The sequence below is a fragment of the Podarcis erhardii genome (genome assembly GCF_964252035.2).
Source record: "Podarcis erhardii genome assembly, chromosome: 7".
NCBI classification, from domain to species: Eukaryota; Metazoa; Chordata; class Lepidosauria; order Squamata; family Lacertidae; genus Podarcis; species Podarcis erhardii.
In genome coordinates, this window is record NC_138511.1 from 36,017,049 (window position 1) to 36,041,444 (window position 24,396).

The 24,396-nt window shown below is 41.5% G+C and overlaps 1 protein-coding gene across 3 annotated transcripts, besides 1 other annotated feature; it reads right to left on the minus strand.

Annotated features, from left to right (window-relative positions):
- Positions 1-205: 205 nt before the first annotated feature.
- Positions 206-21,144, minus strand: BRD7 (bromodomain containing 7). Of its 3 annotated transcripts, none has more exons than XM_081870221.1 (17): positions 20,982-21,144; positions 17,405-17,613; positions 16,585-16,714; positions 15,594-15,651; positions 14,100-14,244; positions 12,519-12,629; positions 11,529-11,707; positions 10,362-10,485; positions 10,042-10,117; positions 9,023-9,130; positions 5,818-5,950; positions 4,342-4,453; positions 3,546-3,608; positions 2,569-2,683; positions 2,327-2,470; positions 1,136-1,279; positions 206-392 (listed from the first exon to the last, which is right to left on the minus strand). In XM_081870221.1, the coding sequence occupies exons 1-17, from the start codon at positions 21,028-21,030 to the stop codon at positions 325-327; spliced, it is 1,968 nt and encodes a 655-aa protein (XP_081726347.1). In that variant the 5' UTR covers positions 21,031-21,144; the 3' UTR covers positions 206-324. The 3 variants fall into 3 exon arrangements, with proteins under 3 accessions (XP_081726347.1, XP_081726346.1, XP_081726345.1); XM_081870220.1 differs by having other exon boundaries at positions 206-389; positions 9,023-9,136; XM_081870219.1 differs by having other exon boundaries at positions 9,023-9,136.
- Positions 21,145-21,296: 152 nt separating this feature from the next.
- Positions 21,297-21,779: a sequence feature (RNA overlapping with rRNA (AC0ZRL_020874) was converted to a misc_feature.).
- Positions 21,780-24,396: the final 2,617 nt, after the last annotated feature.

Sequence of the window (24,396 nt, forward strand, 5' to 3'; positions counted from 1 at the left end):
AATAATAAATGCACCATTTTAAATGTCAAATTTAAGGCTTTCTAGCCCATTGTCACCTCAGTCCTGTATGACTCCAGTAATGCCTGCAGAATAGAGGCAGCATCTAATGTAACAAGATTTGCGTGAATGTAAAACTCTGCAACTTGCTTCATTCTGCACTGCATTCAAGAAGCATCTCTTAGATCTGTCAGGAAAATAGAACTGGTTTCGTTTTAAAGTTTTTATTAAGAATTTAAATATAACACAAGTATACAAAGTGCCCATGCATGCACTGGGACAAATCTTTAAAAAAGGAAAGACTTAAAACCATTTAAATATGAAGCATCATGTACCACCAACTGGTTCACATTCATTTCCAATGAGAACAGGAGCTTTGGGAGGTTCCTCTGCTTCTGGGGAGGAAAAAGCATTAACAGCCTATTACTTGGCTTGTTTTGGCTAAGGAAACAGGTGGAGTATATTAGCTTTTCTCTATTTAGACAGACAATGGTGTGAATCTGCTTCAGAATTAACAAGCAGCTCTCACTGCAGGGAAGGGGAAATGTCAAGCCAAAAATGTGCCAAAGTCAGATTTAGGCACATCTTCCAGCTCTAACTAGTCCAGTGTGCTAGGGTCAACACAGAAGTCAGACTTTCTCACTGTTTATTTCTTCTGTGGGTTAAGTACCTCTTAAGTGCTAGTTTACAGAATATGGTTACTGTAGTTACTCCATGTGGTGAGTGTCAGGGAAGAGTTAGAAGTTTCCAGTTTCTCAGAGGGAGAAAGCATTCCCCAAGGGGGGGGGAGGGGAGGAGGAACAACAGGGAGGGACCGGCTGTTCCCAGGAAAGGCAAGGGTTAAGTTCTAGCTCAGATTCGGAGGAGGGGAGATACAGGCCAGCTCTAGCCAGGAGGTTAGAAAAAAGCAGGAAAACAAAGGGAAGGGGCATTCGACATTTTGAGAGTGGCTGGTCATGGAGAAGCAGAGCTCAGAAGGTATCTGAAATAAGTGACTCTGAGGAATAATATAGAACAAGAAGCGTTTGTGTGGTGATCTGAAGAGGACAACGACCAGGCCTGACAGTGAGCAACTCATGAACCACATCCAGGACAACCGATCTATGGGGACCTGCTGAAATGCACTGTGGTTACTCACCATCTGTTAAGTCAACAAAGCTGTCCATGGCATCTGGTAAAGGAACTGAAATCCCCATCGCTTTACGGATGCCATATGTGCTCACAATATCTCCCGGAGCCACTTGTTGTGCAAGCTCTTTTAGATTACTTGTCACTCTCTCCGCTGGAAAAGTTAACAGTAAAACATTGATATGACTTTATAAGGTTTATCTAAAGTCTGTTAATTGCCCCCCAACAGCCTAAAAATGCAGGGTTTTGTCATATAAAACTAGTTTGCACACATTGGTTTTCCATGACATATAAAGCGGGGCAGAGTTAATGATTTAAGATGAATCACTCAGCTATCTAGGCCATTTTCTTTACTGGTGCATGGGAACAAACCATGGTCACTGGGCTTAGTACTATAGCCTAGTCAAAGGTCATCATCATCATTTTGCCCCAGCCACTCTGGGTGGCTCCCAACAAAATATTAAAAACACAATAAAACATCAACCATTAAAAGTTTCCCTGAACAGGGTTGGCATCAGATGGGAGAGCGTTCTACTGAGAAGGTCCTAATTTGCTTCACTCCATACAAACCACAATCCTTGGTTTTAACATATCACTAAGCCCCCAGGAATTGTAGTTAGGGGGCCAGTGCTCTAGCACACAGGAGCGAAGCAGGCACAATCACCTCATGCACAGTAAACCAAACACCCCTCCAGATGGTATAACAATAGGAACAATAAGTTAAATGCACTACCTTGTTTCCCATTGCTGCATTTCTAAGAACGCAATGCAAGATGTATTTTACTTATGTTGTGGCTACAGTATCCAACCTGCTCTGTGCACTAGCTACAGGGTCTTTGCTGGCCCTGCCCCGTCCATCATGACTTCAAATAGTGGGGGCAGGGGAAGATTACTTTCATCTAGCTTTCTGGCTTGGCCCCTCTGCCTGCAGCAGCCAGCCAGGCACACAGGAATCCCCTTCAGCTTGCAATAACTAGCATTTCAATCCGCGCCAGCAACCACACATCTTCCACTCTTCTATGACATCCAGGAAGGTGATGTCCCTATATTGTCATGGCAATGCTGCTCCATTTGATAAATGTGGTTACCAAGACAACCAGCATCCATTTTAAAGAAGTTACTAGCAGGGCAGAGGTTAGTCTAAAGAACCAGGACATGTCTAAAATTTAAAGGTTTCACGTGCCAGGAGCACCACACTCACCCAAGTGCATCTCTTTGTAAGATGGGCCCAAAAGGCAGATCATGTTCGGAGGTGGCTTCGTACTTAGTCGTTCATTCTGAGCGTCTTGAAGCTCCCGAAGCAATTTTGTGGTTTCGTCAAGTTTTTTCTGAAAGACCTCTGCTTCTGTTCAATTGAAAGTGAAGTTTTGGGCAGACATCAGCTGGGCTGGAATGTGCCAAGAGGGCTTGCACAGCAACAACTGCACAGCTCATGCCACTCACCTTCTGAGTCAAACTCCTCCACAGGCATTCCAAAATTGGTTACTGCTCTTAGTGCTGTTAGCCTCTCCTTACTAAGAGAGGAGTCAAACCTACTGGGTAGAGCTGTTTCCAGAATCTGTAGATGGCAAATAAATGCAGGTTCTTAAAAATCAAGCAAAACCCAAATTTATACAAAATATTTGAACCAAGCAGTGCATTTGTGGTGACTCTCAACCTTTTCTTCAGATCAAAAATAGGCACCAGGAATGGGGAATGTGTGGCCCTCCAGATGTCCATTGGGCATGCTGGCTGGGGCTGTTGTGGCCCAACAGCTGGAGGGCCACATATTCCCCATCCCTGCAATATACTAAGTGGGATAGTTTAAACCACTATAATTGGTTCTCTATTCCCTCAAGCGCAGACTCAGAACTACTCCAATATCAGCTGGTCAACTATAATATCTGGGACTATGTTCCATCTTCAACATTTACAGCAAAAGAGACGCAATTAAACCATTCTGCAGAATCTCATCCATTTGCCAATGAGTCAGATGAGGATACCTTAGTAATACATTTATACCTGAACACCACCTTCATCAAATGTCTCCTGTTTACAACAGTTATGTTGAACAGGCAGCAGCAACTATCTTGCACAACAGCATGAAGTTGTGAGGGTTTAGCTTTCAAAGTAATAAGGAGTTAAAACAGGTTTCTTTATATAGTACAAGCTATGGCTGGAGAATACAGATGACTGCAATTAAAATCTGACCAGGGCACAACAATAAGGTGAACTTTACATAACTTTTTAATGCTATGAATGAAAGGCTGCAACACAGAGCTGGAAGTTTATCTCCAATGCTGCACAGTAAAGAGCAAGTCAGCTGTTCCGGTTTTATGTAGAAGTACATAAAATTTGACACTTGAAACAAATTATTCTAACTGGCTTGCATGAGAACCTTTCACTGCCTAGAGGCTCAATCAAATTCAGAAGAGTATCACCTCCACATCCTTGCTTGTAGCAGACTTTTCACACAGACATTCAGCTTCTTCTGCTGGCTGCACCTGGAAAAGAAGGATAAAGTTTTCAAGCTGCTCAATCCCTTCAACTGGTTACCTCTGATTTAAAACACTCCATGGTGGGTGCCTTCCAGATGTTGGTTATATTTGCTTGAGGTGGACAGTGAGGGTTTCTCCTATGTAATCCCTGGCTTTTCATATTACCACAGTGATACAGGAAGGAGTAACACTGCTGTGGGTCCCATGACACTGACGGGACCTAAGAATCTGACCTAAAGCTGATGGGTTTTGAGCAGCCTGTGCACATGATTGCAGGCTTAGCTTATAACACACACACATCTTATCAAGCTAGTTTTCTGCTAATTAACCCCATTACAGGGAATAAATTTCCCAATGAAAACTTCACAGTGGGATCCAGGTGAGTTAAGTGCTCTTATATAAAAACATAGTTTGAAATATTTCTAAAGGTACTCCTTTCCTCCAACATGCGTTCTCAAGGAGAACTAGTACCTGGTCTCATAAGTAATATCTGTCATGTAGATTCTTTTTGCAGTCCAGGGCAATTGTCCCCATGTCTATGGACTCCTTAATGCCATGATTTCCACTCCACTATTTACACTTTGGGAGTAGCCAAAGTGTAGTTCAACAACATTGGGAGGGCAACTTCCATCAGCCTCAGCTTGTAGGGTGAACAGTTAAGGATAATGAGAGTTGTAGTGTGGAGGACACTACATATTGCTTCTCCCTGATACAGATGCTCACACACAAGCAGTCTCACCTTTTCAAGTTCTCTGAGTGAGAGAGAATGCCTTCCTTGGGTCAAAACATCCAACAAACTGTCCGCCATTACGTACGGGTAGTCTTGAGATTTTGCCAGGAACTCATTGATGCTGAAGATAAAAGCAACAAAATTGCATGCCAATTAGTTTACAAGAAACAATCTTACAAGTAAAAATAAAATCACTACTTACCTTTGAGGTTTGTTTTGTTCTCTCTTTAAAAAAAAGTTTTATAATATCAGAACCACTAGGGATGTTAACTGGTGATTTCTCTTAAGTTTACAGATTTTCCCTTTCTTGGATATGTTCTTAAATTCACATCTGTACTGGGATGCAGACATGCATTATTATCCACAGGCTCGTAAGTTATGTAAATTTGCAGTGCTAGTTATCACTGACGTTTCCTAGAAATAGTAAAAACTGGAGCTATGTATGTTCAATGCAAAAGGTGGTATTCTAATCAGTCTGTGTAACCTGCGCTTCATTTGGTGGGTGCAGGAGGGAGGCTGATAGCAAAGGAAATTGTATGTGCGGTGGTGGGGGAGAGGAGCACATTATACCCTAATGTATGCCAACTTGAATTTGTCTTGGAAAAGCCAAGGTGCAACCAGGATAACGTAACACTGAGCAAGCTTTCTACAAATATGGGGTTCAGGGGTGCCAACTTGAATAAAATATTGAGGGAGGGCCAGGTAAGCGCAGCCCCACATAATTGATCACATGATGTTGTGCAGACACACCAGTTGAATGGCAATGCCCATCAACTTTGGGGGAACCCAGCCGCCTCAAATATTTCATTGAGGGGGGAGCAAAGCCCCTTTGGCCCTTAGGAGTTGGTTCCTATGATGTGGTTACACCTAACATGCCAAATACCACTCCAGCAGGTGCCCAACCCCAGTGCTCATTCCTCCATCTCTCACAAAAAACCTGGAGAACTCAGTTGGTTAGAGAATGACAGTGATGATGTCATGCTTGCAGGTTTGATCCCTGTATGGGACAGCTGCATATTCCCGCATTGCATGGGGTTGGACTAGAGGATCCTCAGAGTCCCTTCCAACTCTATGAATCTATGAACCAGTCAGGAAAGCTGAGACACAAGAAGAGATCCATCCAACTGAGACCCCCAAGGGAAACTTATGTGCGTAGAAAAAGCATCTCTCAGAATCATACCACAATTTAGATTTTTATTTGTATTAGGACAAAGTTGTAATGGATGGGATGTAAAAATCGAAATACTAAGAACTCATTAGCTTCCCTGTTGAGTTAGTGTTATTCCAGGAAAACCCGCACATCAACTAGTCAAAAATAAAGAATACAAAAGCTGCAGTCAAGTTCCATTCTCTTGCTAGTGCCAATGCCAGTAGCAGGAAAAGAAGCGCCCCCCCCCCCCCGCCCACCTGCCAATATGTGAACATTCCTAAAAGAGGTTTTTAATTCAAAGTCATCAGGATAAAGACAAAAATAAGCCTACTTACTTAAAATTCCCTTGATTAGAATCTTCCCCATAGGTGGAATAGATTAAATCAGAATCATCCTTGCTGATATTTGCAAATGTGGAGTCATAAGCTGGAGCATAAGAGCTAAAGGGCCCATAGTTCAAGTACATCACTAATGAAAAATAAGAGCCGGAATTAATATTCTCACATGTGTTAAACTGAATGTCCCTTTTAACAACAGATTTGCTCTTCACAGGTGTTTACTGTTTGTTGGAAGAAGAGGTACAGCTTCTCAATTTAAAGCTAACAGCACTTTAAATCTATTGCACCTGGTCTGGCCAGAGTAAAGAAAGCCTCTTTGGGCTCTGAGAACCCAGTTCCACGAGTGCCAAGAAATTACTGTTGCTTCAATTACACCTGTCCTAGTGCCAGGCAACCAGAGATGTTAATACTTGGGCTGGGGGTGCCTCCTCTCCCCACTGCCAGTCACCATTTCTTCCAACAGAAAATTGTAAATGCTGGGGAAACACTGAAAGAACTAAATATTTCTTGCAGAATGAATGAAATGCTTTTTCAGAGGTGGTTTTATTCATTCAAAGGTCATGTTCACAAGGATTTTGACTTAATAAACTATACTGTGCAAGAGCTGGAGGCTGGCAGAATTGCTGCTTCATTCCCACCTTTACACAAGTTGCTAATCAAACCAGGAAGGGGATAGTTTCACACGGCATCTGAATCCGAGACTATGCTTTGATTCTCCCTAGCAACCCAGGCTCACTAGCCAGCCTTAAGCTAGAGTTTGCTGTTTGCTTATTAAACCTGGCTTTTTAGGGAGAAGCAAAGCCCTAACAAACACAACAAACTAAGAGCACAGAATGCATAATTCAGGGGTAGCCAATGAGGTGTCCTCCAGATACTACAACTCCTACCAGCCCCAGTCAACATGTTCAGAGATGATGGGATCTGTAGTCCAACAGTATCCTGACATGGGTAAAGAATATGCCTAGTATTGCCATAATTCTGACCAATCCCCTCCAACTAGGTTGTGCAAGTCTTGTGTCTGAACCTATCCACTTTTACCTTGCACAACTAGGTTGCTGAATTCATACCACACCAGAGCTACATTCCATAACCACTGGTTTATTAAAATTGGCATTTCTATTAATTGCTTGTCAACCCAGATTCAACCAGCATGCATGCCCAAAGAAAACTGCTTTTGCAAATCCAAATTGGTTTAACAGGTACATATGTGGCTATATGCAGGGCCCCAATATTGAAATAAGAGTCTGAAAATATTATTATGCCACACAGTGTAGATATCTTAAAAGCCTCAAGTCATATGTTTCAACTCTTGAATGAATCAAGTGATGTGAATTTCTGTGATTCAGTTTGTGTTTTGTCTCAAGAATGAATACATCAGCAAAGAAAAAAGACTGTGGATACAGAGCGAGATCCAACATTGCATCAGCAGATGTGAGGGGACTTCCCCTTCCTCTCCCCCCCATGAAGCTCCCCATCTTGCTCCAGAGGGTCCCCCAACATCCTGCAAATCCCTGATTTGCAGGGAGTTGCAAAGGGGAGGAGAGAGCTGCATTTGGACAAGTGGGATACCGCAACTGGGTATCACCCAGATTCCGCTTTGATCTATGTTAGCTGATCAGATTAGCTGAGTTTTAAGGACTAAACTAATAATGTGAAAAGCTTTTAATTGTTCTGATGATGGATACAAATCCCATATATTTTCAGGGATCAAACAGTCTAGTGCATATACTGTTAAAAGCTTTTGAGCTTTTCTAGCAGCTGCCAAAGCATATGATGTGATCGTTCAACAAAACTTCTGTTTCGGCAAGCTAGCAACAATTCAGTTTTCTGCTGACTGGACCGACAACTCTTGCCAAGTAGTAAATGAGCAAAATATTTAGCTCTAATCTCTTTTGTTTTTTATAGCCCAAGCCATACAATAGATTCTCCTCTACTTATGCAAAATCTCCTTTTTATATGGGGTTTTTAGTACATCAACCACAAACAACTGCAGAAGGCACTAGGTGATATAAAGAGATCTGATATATAGCCTTCAATATTTATGAGAGGAAAAACCACCTAGAAGCTAAGTTCACATTGGTTGTCTCTTACACAAATCATGTTGCACAATTACACTGTTCACGCTGTTTAAACAGCTCAACAACTTTGACCTGAACCCCTAAAAAATGGGTCTTTCCTCCTCCCTAAAAAAAGCTGAACAACTTTGACCTGAACCCTCCAAAAGGGGGTAGATCACTGCAGTACAGGAACGAAACTGCTAAAATTGCTCAGGCTGCCAATCCCATAAATTCTGCTTCGAATCTCTTAGGCAGGCTGGTATCCTCTACAGACCAAATTACAACAACAAAAACTAATAATTGTTAAAAGCATAAACCTGTTCTTAGTTGTCCCATAGAATTGAAACAATCTGTAGTTTAAACAAGGGCCTGCTATTTTAGGACTAGGTTGTACTATATGTGACTATACTTGCAAACATGTTGGTATGTAATATTATTTATTCATTTCATAAAATTTATACACTGCCTGATTTTTAAAGAAACCTCGAAGCAGTTTGCAAAACGATAAAACAATAACATTAAGAAAACCACAACCATACTTAAAAACATCCAAAAGCTAAAATGCTAAAACAGATTAAATTTACCTCAACTTTCGAAGCATCTAGGTAGGCTTGTCTGAACAATAACGTTTTAAGCAGGTGCAAAAAAAGAGCATAGTAAAGGCGCCTGCTTGATTTCAAGAGGCAGGGAGTTCCAAAGTGCAGGTGCTGTCACACTAAATGTAAGAGTTCTTACAAATGTGGAACGGGTATTATGTGGCACCTGTAGTAATTGGGCCACCTTTTAGAAAAATTCTCAAAAGGCTGTTTCCAATAGTGCACAGTTAAGCAAACCTCTAACTTTCATACTTTATTTCAGCTTTAATTCCCAGTGCTCATTTCCTCTAGGAAAGAAGAAGGGTGTGCCTGGGCAGAAGCAGCTGCAGCCTGTTGAGGAGAGTGCTGGCTGTTTCCACCTGTGGCTACTCAAAGAGGTTATCTGTCTGCTCCACCCTTCCAGATAACATATAAGTATGCCTAGACATAGTTAAATGTGGCAAGGGCTACAGGGCACTCAGTCAGTGGTTCATAGCTGACCTGGGTAATTTCTGCCAGCCTTGTTGCATTCAAGGGCACCACTAAGCATAAATTAGAATTAACACTTACCAGGAGTAACTTTGTTTCTTTTGTCTTCTTTGAACCCTTGTAACGTATTTACACCTGACTGCAGTCTTCCAGCTGTGACACCCAACTTTGCAGAGCCATGTCCGATTTCTACCACTCAAGAGATGAACAAAAAGGAAAGTTATAGGACTTAAGTTAGCCACATGCACACAACATCTCCCTTCCGAGTATTTACTAGGTTTTTCTAAAGCCTTTGTGAGCATAAACACTGAAAAATAGTCCCTTAAAAACACCTTTGTCCTGGATTCAACTATAAGTCATAAAAATGCACTAAGGAAGAAGAAGGTAGTTGTAATAACGACCCTAAAACAGAAATGTCCACGCTAATCTATTTTTATTTACTTAATTGAGCAGATGAAGGCAGGGAACTGAATTTGGGACCTTATGCATAGAAATTATTAAGCTATATTGCAAGGATGGGAAACCTGAGAACCTTCAGATGGCTCAGGACTACAACTCCATTCATCCCTGAGTTCTGGGCATACTGTATGGGAAGTCAAGCAACATCTGGGCATGCACAGGTCCCCCATCTTTGCTAGATAAGGAATCATGCTTCTGGAAGGCAATCGTTTAAAAATGCCATGGACTATTCCAATATGTTAGGCCATTATTCCCTAAATCAAACAGCATTCTCATGAAAGACATCCCATTCTGACTGTCTCTGGGCTAACTGTTCAAACAGGGACCATTTAAGCAGGGACCAGAAGCAGCCAGATGCTCAGTGGGAATTCTTTTTTTTTTTTTTTTAATATGGAACGCTTCACAAATTTGCGTGTCATCCTTGCGCAGGGGCCATGCTAATCTTCTCTGTATCGTTCCAATTTTAGTATATGTGCTGCCGAAGCGAGCACCTCAGTGGGAATTCTAAGGAAAGCTAGCACGGGAGGAATGTGGGACAGCCTCAAGAGACTTCCTCTGCACCTCTACTAAGTGTAGAAATCCATCAGTAATACACACCACCAAGGGGAAAGGTTTTAAAAATTACTCAGTGCAAGCATTACCCCCTGTGTTATTTTCTGCTGGATTAAGAAGTCCCAGGGTGGTTGTGCCATCAGGTTTTCTTCTTTCAAACTCACACTGAAATAAAGATCAAGCCATTAAAATGTGTCTTTTGTGCACAGCCTACAAAGCTAGGATGACAGAGTCATACATAATTTAGCAGGCTGTTTTGTTTATTGCTTCAATGAATGGATATTATGAGACTTTAGATTTGTAATCACATCAATCATTGAAACATCAAATGAAAGGGATTGAAGCATATTTAACTTATGTTATGGTGTTCTAGATAATGAGCATCATCCATATCCTTTTCTCCGTTTACCTGAGCATTAGCAGGTCTTTTTGTTAACTTTCCTCCTGATTCTCTGATGATATGTTCAATCAGTTCTTGCTCCCTCTCTAAATTACTATTCCTTATTTTTTCTTCAAGTAGCTCTTTCTCTTTCCTAGAAAACAAACATACATTAAAAAGAGACAACCCCCCCAAAACTATATACATTATTGTACCCCCTTCATAGTATATAAGATAGCAAAAAAAGAGTTTAATACCACCAAATCTAAAACTTTGTTTTAGAATATGTGCAGTCAATAACTGGTGAATTCCAAGAAGTTCTTCATCAGTTTAAAATAAAGTGGCACATTTGCCAGTGAAGGTGGAATTCATTTGCTAGTAATTTGCTTCCTTCGTTGTGCATGTCATCATCCTTGAGTCTGAAAGTATGATTTCAAGCAGAAGCGACTGTATCCAATGTTGTTAGTTCTCTGAACAGTCCCACTGAAATTACAGGACATGACTAATATAGGTCCATTAATTTCAATGGCTTTGTTTTGAGTAAAACTTAGCTGGATGCAACCCAATGTTTCTGAAATTTGTCTTATACAACAGGACAACATAATTTGAACCTGAAGTTTTACCGGAGTGCAAATAAGTACCAAAAAAGAAGAAACAACACGTCAATTCTGTAATAGGATAGTTTTCATTATATTAAATTGCATCTTGCTATTGTGTTTACTATTGTAATTTCTACTATAAATGTTGCCCACTGGCAGTTCTAGCAAACACTTGCTGCCTCTCCAGCTCCAGGATGGGCTGAGGACTGATTGGCAGTTGTGTGGTAAAGGCACCCAAACATGGTCAATCTAGCAACTTTTCCCTGCTCTGAAGCTGGAAAGGCAAGTGGGTGAGTGCCAATGCCAGAAGATTCTGTGCACCTTTTCCTTCAGAAAAAAATGTTGGAATAGGACTGGTGACTATGATCTTTGGCTAAGGCTACCCAAAAATGGGAGATACCTATAGATGCCTCTGTACAGAGGTGTTCCATGTAGCCATCATGCCTAAGTGCTACTGACAGACCAGTCTTCTTCCATGTATTTGTTTAATCCCTATTCAGAGCTACTGGAGATAGTTGCTTTCAATGCAGCTTGGGGCTGCTTGCTCCTAATTTTGCTGAAATGAAAGAAATATGTAAGCCCTTTGCAGAGTAATTACTTCTTGAGTTCTTTGCTAGGTGTTTTAAAGGCTCTGAGGTCTATGTCCATGGAGTCTGCATCTTTCCCAAAGCCATCATCATCTTCACCTGACTGGAGACCTGTTTTATCTTTATGCTTCCTGCTCTTCTGAAGGTCTGCCATGAAGTCAATGCTTTGTTTCAAACTCTGGATTCTTTCCTAAGGAAACAAACCATGCAGGTTTAAAACTTCATACTGTATGTGAGTCCCCCATTTTAAAACTGCCTAATCATTAAGTGCTTTTCTTTCAGTTACAAGGGGTCTTCAGAGGGGGAAAGAGGGCTGCAAAGCTGTCACAGAACCCTTGCAGAGTCTGCAGTCTTATTCCCCAAACTGAAGGTCCATGTTCTGCGCTAATAAAATATTGTAAAAGCAGTTGTACTAGCAGTGCTTTTTCCCCAGGGAGAACTCACAGGAACTCAGTTCCAGCACCTCTCAGGTGGGCACCATTGCCTTTCTAAAAGAATGAAGGAGGTGTTCATGGTGAGTTCTGGCATCTCTTTTCCTAGAATAGCAGCACTGTGTGGAAGGAGATCAGGAGAAAAGCCTACCACAAGCTATCAGTTCAGATTCCTGTTGAGTGTGCTCTGTTCTTCCCCCATCTGCCTACTGGGTAGGTAAGGGGTGAGGAGAAAAAATGGGGTGTAGGGAAGTAAGTCCCACTGAGTTCAAAAGACTTAGTCCCTAATACATGTGTTTAAGATTGCAGCCATAGTGATCCTTGGAAAAAAGATCAAGCAAGTAGGTAGGGTTCCAATACATATAACTTACAAACAATCTAATTTTAAGTTATAACTATTCTTGGAGAGATAAAGAAGAAAGAACTACTTACTGAACTAACCCAATGACTTAGCCTTTAGCTAGAAAAGAATGGCCTCTTCTCTATTAAACACAAATGGAAATATGATGAAACCGTACACAAGCCAACAAAACTCTAATACCTCTTGAATTATTTCCTTAATTCAGTTACCTGGCTGAGTATTTTCATTCCTGAATGCAAGAGTTTTTTAGCAGCCTTGTAATAAATGGTCTCTGGTTTGTTATAGACCATGGCGTTAGTACACATCAGTTTGAAGTTCTCCTGTATCAACAGAAGAAGTAAGACACATAAGTAGGAACTTACAGGAATGTTTCCTAGAAAATATATCTGCCCCTTTATGTATGGAAATTTGTACTGTGGACAAGATGGCAGGTGCTAGTAATTGAGAACATAAGCACTGTTTGTTCTGCCTGGCTAAAAAAAGTATCCTCATAATATGGAGGATAAAGGAATAATGCATCATAATACAGGTGCAAGTTAGTCTATACAGTTTATTAGTAGGCTTTCCAAGTTCCAACCTAGCAACAACGCTTGTGCGCACACACATGCGTAGACAGCACTGCTGTGTGCACACATGCAGATAGGAAGCATTGCTACTCCATGGTTCTATCTTACTCCACTGTTGTAATAGTCTCTCTCCTGACCCACCTCTAACTACAGTACTACTGCAGGTAGAAGAAAAGGACAGGCTAAGAAATCATTGCACTAGCTGGCAGAAAAGGCACCAGGCCTGCATTCTCTGCCACCTTGAAGCTCATAAGAGTGACAGGCTGAGTCTCTGGTTGGGATTTGGTATCCTTTTACTTAGATATTAGTTTGCAAAACACTAGGCCAGCAGTTGATGTGTGTTAAAGATGACAGATTTGATCTGAGACCAAAGATGCTTATGACAGACATCTGACTTTACACTTTTCATATTAATTTGCTGATAAAGGCAATGCTCAATGCAGACAGTACTCCCAAGAGATCAGAGGGCTCTTTTTGTCAGGATGACAACAGTAATAAGGGAATCAAACGTGTTTTTCTTTAAAATGTGCAAATAAAAGGATAAAAGGTTGGGGCAGGCATTTTAAAATATAGTGCTATATAAGGCAGGAAAGAGGCAAGTTGCATTTTTAAAAACTTTTTTTTTGGGGGGTGAGAGTCAATATACACAATATTTGTTTCAGTAATGCAATTGTATTACATTCTGGAAGAACGCAAGGGATTCTTACTACTGTCCTGTGTGCTAAAGCTTCTTTCCTACATTTCTCAAGAAAACAACAACACAAACATATTTACATGCTTCTGTGATTTAAGTAGTTCTCTTAAACACAGAAAAACCTCAACCTTATTAGTACAATGGTGAAGAGTCACTTAATTATGGCTATAAGTATTTATTACTCTGATGCACTAATGACCAGGTTCATTTCACATCCTTGTTTTAAAAGATCAAGTACTTCTGCTGTTCAGTCTTTTCTCCTTGACACACACACACACACAAAATTTCCAACACCCTGGTACATGAAAAATGTCTCTTGAAAACATTCAAAAAGACTTTCTCTAAAGCAAGCAAATGAACAACTCTGAAAGCCAGATGCGCCAATTTTTTATTCTATGTGTTCATAAACTATGAAAGTGCAGCCCCAAAATGAATAAAATATTGAAAAAACCTGCACAATGCAATTGCTAGTACCAGCAAGTGTCAACGTCTAATCCCCCCTCTGCAGTTAAAATATAAATTAAAAGCACCTTTAGTTCTTCTATGGACTGGTAACCATTGTTCTTGATCTTCTCTTTCATGGTACTAAAATCCATTGGGCGTTTAATGATCATGGAGTAGCCAGGAGCAATAAAGTCAGTCACAGGAAATGAAAAGAAAGCATTTGGATCCTTTCTGTTAAGAAATGAAAAGAAGAGCCCTTTATGTTTCATTTCTATAACAAAGAACAGACAGAGCTTAGTATTAAATAGGAGAGAAGACTCCAACTTGAAAGAAACCACAGAACTGAACTGAAACAAGAGAGCTTTTGCCCTAATAATACAATCTTGCATTTCTTTAAAGTTGTAGAGGTGCTGCCTGGAAGCAGTCTCACCCTCCCTTTTTATTTTATTTTATTTTTTTACTTTTGATGGGATTTTATTTTTAAAGCATGTTTGACATTTCTAAACCAAACCACAGGTGCCACATTCTGTCTCTCCTTAGAACACCAAAATGGATTATAATATCAATGGCAGGGAAAGCAATTCTATTTTACAAGGCCGTTGAATGCTTGCAAAATCTTACTCTCACCTTCAATTGAAGGGTCCTGTTTAAGACTGGCAGCATTCCCAAAACCCCAAGCAGTGTTAATACATAGAGCAAAGCCTTCAAACATCAATAGTCCAAGCCTCACCAAGTGTAAGTTAAAACTAAGAGAGAAATCATCAAATCCTCATTCTGGTCCACATGGGTATGCAAGATACCTAAAAGCTACAAAAGATGAGTTGTCCAAGCCAGTCACGAATCATACATATAACAACTGCACTGACTGAGAAGACTGCCACTAGCTTTTGGCTAAATCCACAAGCAAGAATAGGCCTGGAATCGTCAAAATTAATTTGACCTTCCTCTAGTAACTACTGCTTACTTCCACCCTTTCCCTGATAAACTCCTGTTTAAAAAAATGTTTTTGCCCTCATGGAGCAATGCTTCATATAATCTGTAGTCAAGTTACATGAACAATTCCCTAAGTTCAGATGGGCTAAGCAAGAGTATACTTCAGACAGATTTCTCCTGTTAGGAGGACCTAATGCCCTCTGAAGAAAGAAAAACTTAGACCACAAACCAAGATCCTAAAAAAGCTAGAGGATATTCCATGACTACTCCAGAGTAAGCAATTTTTGAAACACAACCCATTTATCAGTAACTTTCTAGAACCACTTCAATAAAGATTTAACGATTAAAAGTGAAAACCATTATTAAAGGAAGATGATGCAGGAACTATGCATCATCAACACCCAAAGAACTTGGGTTCAACATGCATTAGCTTGGCAGATTTTACAGTTGTTGACAGCAATAGCAACACAAATGCATGTAGAAAGAAAGAAAGAAAAAGAAAGAAAGAAAGAAAGAAAGAAAGAAAGAAAGAAAGAAAGAAAGATCCAGCTTAGAAAAATCAACACATTGGTTAGACAGCATTTTCTAATCTTTAGCAATTTCTACTAGCAGTATCAGAAATGCTCAGAGTCTTGACAAGACCTCACCTTTGCAGTTGCCTCACAAGTTGGTTCAATGCTTCTTGAAGTGGCGTCTGTTCCACTTCTAGGACAAAAAGATGAAAGAAAAATATTAACTAGAGTGCATGCGCGCGCACACACACATAACACCTAAGAAATGCTAAATAGAAAATACTATATTTTCAAATGAAGTACTGCTGTGCAAGGTAATAAACACATCAAGAGTTGCTTTCTCCTGTTAACACTTTTTCTGTGCATGAGGTTCCATAAGCTGGTTAGCTCTCTCAATTACTCTGATAGGAAGGACTATGCACACTACAAAGAAATTAGACCTTTTCCATAGGTGGTGGTGCGCTCCCCGATTCTAGTTCTGCCTATGCCGTAGCAAGGGGGTTGTTTCAGAGCTGCTGCTTCAATCACCTTTGGAACTTCTGCCTTTCTCCCTTCTTCAGCTTAGCTAGCTGAGGTGGAAAGTGAGCCAGTCTTTTTAACTCTGGCGATACCTGCTCAGCATGGAGGCTCAATAGCCAAAGACAGGTGTGTGCCTCACTATCACCCTGTCATCAAGAGAATAAGGCAACAGAAGTGTCCCATCCAGCCATGGGATGCACTTGCCATAACTCTTTGGACCATGTTTGTGGGGCATTCCTGACTGTTTCAAGTTTTACATCTCATAGTTTCAAACATACATTTATTTTAATTTTAGAAACAGTGGTGCATGAAGCATTTCAGCCTCCCACAATAAACTCCCACAATTTGAAAGCAAACTTCAGTTTTGCAGATTTTGGCCAATTACATGTTAGTAATGGAGAGAACTAATAGCTACAGTGTTGCTGCTATTTCAGATTTATTTTGAGACTGATCTTAATTTTTTTTAAACTTTCAGGATTCATATTCCAGCTTTCCTCTTCAACAACAAAGCACTTAAGGTGGCCAACATCATAAATTGAGAAGCAAGGCAGAACAAATCAACTTACCTAACAGCGTAAAAAGAAACAACAAAACAGCTTTTTCTTACCTTCTTGTTTTGCCAAACTGCTTGCCAATGGTTTTTCAGGTGGCAAGTCTAGCCTTAGAGGAGTCTGACATTTCAGTTCTCTTTCTCCTTCACTTTCACCCCGGTCCCTATCTCGCTTCTTTTTATCATCCTGTGGACATAAAATATAAGCAAAACTGTTGAGAGAAGTATCCATACCAGTGGCTGGAAATCTGATTACAATTTGTTTACTCAGTGAGGAAATTTATTGTAAGTATACTAAAGGTACACAAGGAACATTACAAATATGTTCTTTATGTGCTGTCTCCACCTACTGGAAGACACACTTAGTCAGGACAAGCTTATTAATATTTAAAGGATGTGTTCCATAGGAAGCTGCCTTATACCAGATCACCCTGTTGCCCATCTAGCCCAGTACTGTCTAGCTTGACCAGAAATGGTTCTCCAGGGTCTTAGGCATACAGTCTTTCCCATTACCTGGTCCTTTTAAAATTGAATACCGAACAGGGGGCCTTCTGCATGCAAAGGAGGTGATTTATCTTTGAGGTATGGGATAAATTTGCAATTCTGCTTGTGCAAGGTGCCTTTACCCATTGTTTTAATTCCACAATCCCAACTCAGCCCTTTATGCCACGTCCCAAGTCTTTCCAAAGGATTGAGGAGGACTATCCTAAAGACCAACCTTCACCAACCTGGTGCCCACCATAAGTTTTGGACTACAACTCTCATCAGCTCCAGCCCAAACATTTGGAGGACACCAGGTTGGAGAGGCCTGCCAAAGGCAAGCTATCACAAGGAAAAGATTTACATTAAAAAAAAACACAACTGCTCTGAAAGCTACCTTTCCTTTTCTCTTTCTTTTTTCCTTTTCTTCTCCGGGAACTTGCTTTTCTGCTTTTTTCCTCTTCTTCCTTTTCTTGTCTTTGTGTTTTTCATGGTCATTTTTGTCTTCATATAGGGCTGAATCATGTACTGAGCTCTGAGTGGAAAGTTCCGTGACTTCATTTCCTCCCACCTTTAAAACCAGCTTTAAGGGCTTTTCTACATATTCTAGGAAAAGCACAGGAAATAGACCTGGTTTAAGTATTACAAATAAACTTGCACTACATACCCTAATAGGCTAACCAACTTCAGGTTACAAAAGTTTTTAACAATTAAACTGATGAATATGTAGCCAAGAATATATAGCTAAGATATATATATATAGAACCCAAACTATTGACATAAGGGTTATTTTAATGGTGTCAGTTAGTTACTAGAAAAAAATGTATCTTTCTTTGTATAGCCAGCCAATTTACATGCAACCACTGAGCTTCATGTAGACCTTAGCTCCATTAATATCTGAATGCCACAGAGCAGCTTTGTACTTGGTTTTTGCAATACTACAATGAACGAACTAGTCAGAGACAGAAAGGTTATAACATAGCATTTAAGAATATACTGTAGTGCTAAGTCTTGAAGCTTTTGTTCAGCATTCATACAGAACACAGATGAGAGCCTTTGGGCCCCCCAATGTTATTTGGACTCCAAGCGCCCATCAGCTCTAGATGATGGGAGATTTAATCTAGAAAAATTTGCAAGGCTGCAGGTTCCTCATCCCTGATACAAAGTATTTCAAGTGCTCAAATCACTTCACAAAACTATGGTCCAGTTCACGCATAAAAAGGTAAAGGTACTCCTGACCATTAGGTCCAGTTGTGGACGAGACTGGGGTTGTGCGCTCATCTCGCTCTATAGGTCAAGGGAGCCGGCGTTTGTCCACAGACAGCTTCCAGGTCATGTGGCCAGCATGACTAAGCCGCTTCTGGTGAACCAGAGCAGCGCACGGAAATGTCATTCACCTGTCCGCCGGAGCACTACCTATTTATCTACTTGCACTGGCATGCTTTCAAACTGCTAGGTTGGCAGGAGCAAGGACCGAGCAATGGAAGTTCATCCCCGTTGCAGGGATTCTGTGGTGGTCCAGTTCACATATAGCAACAAGCTAAACCATGGGTTTGTATGAATGCGCAATTGTGCGAGTTCCTGGAGAGATTGCTGAGGTTCCTTTGCAGCTGCTGTGCTGCTGCACTGCTGTGAGCTAAGTCATGATATGACTTTGTGTTATGCCAGAACCCAGGCTTGTGGTTGTGTGCCCCAGGCATACCACAGATATTAAGCCATAGGGAAAACTTCAGCCACAGCTCGTGGTTTTCTCTGAGGTGAAATAAATCTTGAGCACAGTTCAGACAAACAAAATCAAACCATTGCTGAGCTCACAGCAGCAGGAGGACCAGAGAAGGAGCAAATGGCTGCAATCCTTTCTCTGAGAAACAGGGTATTTGCTTGTTTGTAATAAACCACGGTCAGCCCTGATGCTTTACATGCAACCAAGGTTATTATCTCAGCAATTTTTAAAAAAGATAAAATATTAATATTCCCACACCACAGAACAGCCACTATAGCCGAGATAAACATTTTGGAGTGATGGACATTTCCCGCCGGCCCCCCCCCCATGCCAAGAATTTTTCCTAGAAAGTGAAGATAGAAATTGTCTTTAAAATTAGGGAAATTTCATAGGAAAGAAGAAGTAGGTTGTAGCCTAGTTCATGGTTCTGCCTTTTCTTACAGTGACATAATGGCATTTCCAGCAAATTTGGGAATGAACTGAGATCATTTCATGCATTGGCTGTGTTCACATATCACACTAAACTATGGTCCAGCATGATGCATGTGAGAAGGAACAAGTCACAATCAGTCTCTCTCTTCATCCCATGTGGCCAAGGGGAATTAAAGCTTTTTTTTTTTTTTTGCTTTATCTGAACCATGGCTTGTCACTGTGTCTGTAATGACAATCTGCAGTAAATATTTTTAAAATTATTTTTGATACAATCAGCAAAATTTAAAATCAAATACTAAATTATACATTTGGATAGGCTTGTTGCAACAACATTTTTAGTAGGCATCAAGGAGTGTAGCAAGAGTGCCTGCTTAATGTTAATAGGCAATACATTTCAAAGCATAGTTGCTGTTGTGCTGAAAGACAAACTCCTAATAAATGGAGAACAATTATTATATGGCACTTGTAGAGGTGCAAGCTCTGCAAACTGAAGCAGTCCAGTAAGCACATATGGGGCAAGGTGATCCTTCAAGTTAAATGGCCCATTAACTATAGCTAGTTTAAAACAAGACAACTTCAAAAGGTTTCTGGAGCTGGCTATATATAATGCCATTATGTCACTGTAAGAAAAGGCAGAACCATGAACTAGGCTACAACCTACTTCTTCTTTCCTATGAAATTTCCCTAATTTTATTTATATATATATATATATATATATATATATATATATATATATATTAACTATGGAGATATATATATATATATATATATATCTCCATAGTTAATTGTAAGTGCAGTTCCCAGTTCAACTGACACAAGAGCTAGGACAGTCTGTCATTTTCTATGGGTGGCCAGGATTAACAGCTATCTTTGAGAGAAGCTATTGCACTTTTTCACTGTCTTTGTATTTTAGATATCCTGCAGGTTGCTCCTCCCTTTTTATGCTGTCACTGTTATGAGAATCTGCATTTTATTATGTAGTTCTTAAGTTTTATAACTGTATTTATAGAATCACTTCAATTTTAATATTGCATAAATATCATATTATGTACTGTGTCATAAGCTCAAAACCAGATCAAAATACATGGTCAACATTCTACATATCCGGGTAGGCCGAATGTTTCTTCCTTTTATAAAAATGATGCACCCCTTGACTGCAAAAACAACAAGCCAATCCTCAAAGCTGTTTACAAAGACAAGCGTGCCGCTTGATGTCAACAGGCCGGGAGTTCCAATGGGCAGGGCACCAGCCACACTTGAAAAGAATCATTTCCTACAAGTGGGACATTATGGGGCACCGGCAGTGGCGCCAGACCCACAGATCGAAACGGTGGGAGTGGGTGTATATTGGGGCAAAATTAATTCAATTCATTAACTGTTTGATTAATTAATACTTGCAGGAACAGGTACAGGGTGCGGGGGACCCTCAGGTGCCCACGAGAGTCTCCACAGCACCTTTCTTCTACCTGACCTACCTCACAGGGTTGTTGTGTGGCTTTAATGAGGAAGGCGAGAGAACCATGTATACGCCACCTTGAGCTCATGGGAAGGGGGGATACAAATGCAATAAAATAGATATAGATATCCCACACCAACCCACAGGAGGAAGCCCCTTCCCCCTAAAAATCCCCCTCAGAATCCGGTTCCCTCACAAAACGACTCCCGCCCCGATCTATGGCTTCGAAGTGGACGGTGGAGGACCACAAACACACCAGACGCGCGCTCTCTCACACACATACACCACACAACAGGACCACACAACCCACCGCCCCCTCATTATCAACCTATTTAGCAGCCCCGGGAGGAAGGAGGGCGGCACCTTCATACGGGTACTTCTCCCCCCTGTGCTTCTTGTGCTTCTTGCCCATGGCCCGAACGCAGACGCCGCCGCAGAGACGCTCCTTCCCTCTTTCCGTCAAGTCTCGCCCTTCTCCCGCCGCGCTTCGTTTATTCTCGTGAGAGGAAGGAAGGCCGAGCACAAAGCGGAGGGAGAGGGGAGCACAGATATAGAAATAAATGGAAGAGCGGCCTAACGCCTTGTCCGGGTGAGCGGCTTCCGCGCTCGCTTTGGCAGCCGCCTCTCTTCTCCCCGCATCCCGACCCCTGCGGAGGAAGAGATAGGAAGCGAGGCTTTGGGCGGAGCTCCGTTTAAAAAGCCGCGTGTCCCTGCCTCGCTCTTCCTTTTATCCGCCACCCCAGCTCCCCCCCGCGCAACGGTAGCAGTAGCCAGCTCTCGTCCTACTCACAGTAGATCCGCTGAAGTTAAGGGGCATGACTTAGTTCCTTAATTTCAGTGGGTCTGCTCAAAGTAGCCACAGAGACCAGTTGTGCTTTGACAACGTGACATATAACAGTTCAGATAAAGCCAAAGGGAAAAAAAGGTAACAGAACTCGGAAGCCGAAGTTGTGCGCCCTTCTATCACTCTATCTCATGGGGCCTAATCGAAGGGGAGGGGGGAGAGGAGGAAGAAAAAAGGACAAGGAAGGGACTGGGGCAGAGAGCGGCACTAGTAAGGTGCCTGAGAAGATGAATGGTATCCCCTGGCGGCTCCAGGGCGCTACTACAGCGGCGCAGTCGCCGGTTGAGCCTTGTTCTTCCCCGCTTCCCTGTTCAAAGGTGAGACTCAATTATATATAAAATAGACGGCTAAAATTATATTTATATAACATATAAAATTATATCTAATCAGTTGTCTTGCATGGATATGTGCCTGTCCATATTGATAAGAGCTTTAATTTGTAGGGTTGCCATACTTCAAGGAGGTTCTTTAATGGTATATTAAAATCTTATTTTCTGAATGCTAGGTTATGATCATAACAGACTGCAACTGAGAGGGAGCTTGATTTGGGGATGGGAGTTAAGCTCTAGGGTTTCCAAAAGGGGGTGTGGGGACACACAGCAAGCGATTTATATGGTGCATTCGTGCTTTCATATATTTACTTCAAATTTATATACAGTACTTAATTTTATGCCATTTGATTGTAATAAAACTTCTAAGTGCCTTACAGTGGCGTAGCGTGGGTTGTCAGCACCCGGGGCAAGGCAAGTAATTTGCACCCCCTAACCCGTGGGAGAGAGTGAGTGAGCCAGGTAGGGGCAGAGAGCTGCGAGTGCGAGCGCCCCCCCCCCCCAGATGTTGCGCCCGGTGCGGCCGGCCCCCCCTGCACCCCCCACGCTACGCCACTGGTGCCTTATGAGCGGTTTTCTTGAATTAAGTGCATTGTAAATTTCTTTGAGAATTCTTTTTTAAGTATAAAGCAATATACAAATGTTACCAAATCAATTCTGTGGGAAATAGATAAGATTTCAGGGTGGGTTTTTGCTTGCTTGCTTGCTCTTTTGTCTGGATAAGAACAGATTATTTTTAAGTTTTTAGGTTAAAGTCTTTAAATCATAAGTCGCCTTGGAGGCTCTTTTTGAGCCGATAGGCAACTCATAAATACTTTTATAAATTGACCCTAGTGTACAGTTTACTTTTCATAAACATTCTGCATCCCACCCCCCTTTAAGCCCATTCATCCTTGCTCACCTGTGTGCCTTCGTTACATATCTTTAGGCACCTGGCAAAAGCATTCCTCTTCTCCCAGGCCTTTGGCTAACTAAGCAATCTAAGTCCTTTTAAACTGTGTGGAGCAGGTTATTTTTGTTTGTTTGTTAGTATGTCATGTATTTTTATATTGTAAACCACTCTATGATCTTGGGGTGAAGGGTGGTATAGAAATTTAATTAATATTAATCATACTACATTGCCCCAGAATTTTGGTAACTATCATACTGAGTCCCTTGGCGCATACCCCGAAGTGCCTTGTGATGAAAAAGGCCTATGTCTCAGGGGTAGTGCACATAGTCTGCATGCAGAGGACTCAAGGCAGCAGTGCCAACTTGAATAAAATATTGGGGGGGGGGCTCTCCTGCATAATCGATCACATGACATGGTGCATGCCGACCATTTGAATGGCAATGCAATATTTTATTGGGGGAAGGCGAAGCCCCCTCGGCCCCTGGGAATTGGCTCCTATGCCCTAGGCTCAGTCTCTGGCAACTCCACATAAAATGTTCCAAGCTAGTAGAGCAGGTGGGAGACCCCATATCTGCTTAAAGCAGGGGTAGAGAACCTTTGGACTTCCAATGGGTTTTATTCAGTGTAAGGCAGTTTCCTATGTTCCACATTGCATGTTATAGAGAAGGGCTGTAACTCAGAGGCAGAGCATCTGCCTTGCATGCAAAAAGTCTCTAGTTCAATCCCGGCATCTTCTGGTAAGGCTGGGAAAGGCTCCCTCTATGAAACCCTGGAGAACCTTTCCTGGGTCGTGTAGGCAATGCTGAGCTAGATGGATCAGTGGTCTGACTCACTATCGGGCAGCTTCCTATTTTCCCAGGAGGGCACTGTTGCTGGGTGTGCTCAGCTGGTTGAAACCTTAAGCAGAAGCTCTTCACGCAGCAACGTTGCAGACCCAACCTGTATTAGTAAATACTGGTTGCTTGGCAGCAACAGCAAAAGAGGAATATTGCCTCCACGATCTGCTTCTAGACTTCTGAAGGCATCTGATTGGCCACTGTCGGAAACAAAATACACTGGGCTAGATGGACTTTTGGTTTGATCCACCAGGGCTCCACTTCTTCCCCGCCATCTTCACTGGTCTACTTGAACATAATGTATTAAGTAATGCCACAAATGTAAACATGAGAATGCTGGAATACTTATCCAGACCGAAATCCCCTTTCCCCTCCTTTTTGTATACGGTGGTTTCCTTTCAACAGCAACAAAACCTGAATCCACTGTAGCAGAAATCTATACATTTTAAATATCTGTAGGTGACAACTAGCATAATGCCTTCCAGGTTTTGGATTTCATCGGACAGCAGCATAACAAGAAATTGTGTGCTGAAAAGCAGGAGCGCTTTCTCTCTCTCATCCCTCCCCCTTTTGTCAAACTTAGCTTTACGCAAGAGGTAGCTAAGATCACACATTGATTTTTATTTAGAACAAGGACTTACTGATCTGTACAGGACTTGTAATGAAACTGGCAAATCTCTGAGCAACTAAAGGTTCTTCAAGGCACACGATAAACGCTTGGTGGTCCTGTTTTGTCGCAGATGTGACATGCATTTGATGAAGAGTGTCGTTGCCTGTGACAGCTTATGCCACAATGAACTGGATAGACACTTGCAAAGTGATGTGTTCAGGAGGCAGGAAGGAACAGAATGCACACACATCTAGAGGTTTGTGACAT

Excerpts from the sequence above, each read along its gene's own strand:
- BRD7 (XM_081870219.1), bottom strand. The coding sequence starts at position 21,030 with ATGGGCAAGAAGCACAAGAAGCACAGGGGGGAGAAGTACCCGTATGAA. Across the intron at positions 9,137-10,041 it reads AGCAGAAAATAACACAGGGG|TGGTAGAAATCGGACATGGC; the intron begins GTAATGCTTGCA and ends TCATCTCTTGAG. Across the intron at positions 5,951-9,022 it reads AAGAAACAAAGTTACTCCTG|TGATGTACTTGAACTATGGG; the intron begins GTAAGTGTTAAT and ends ATTTTTCATTAG.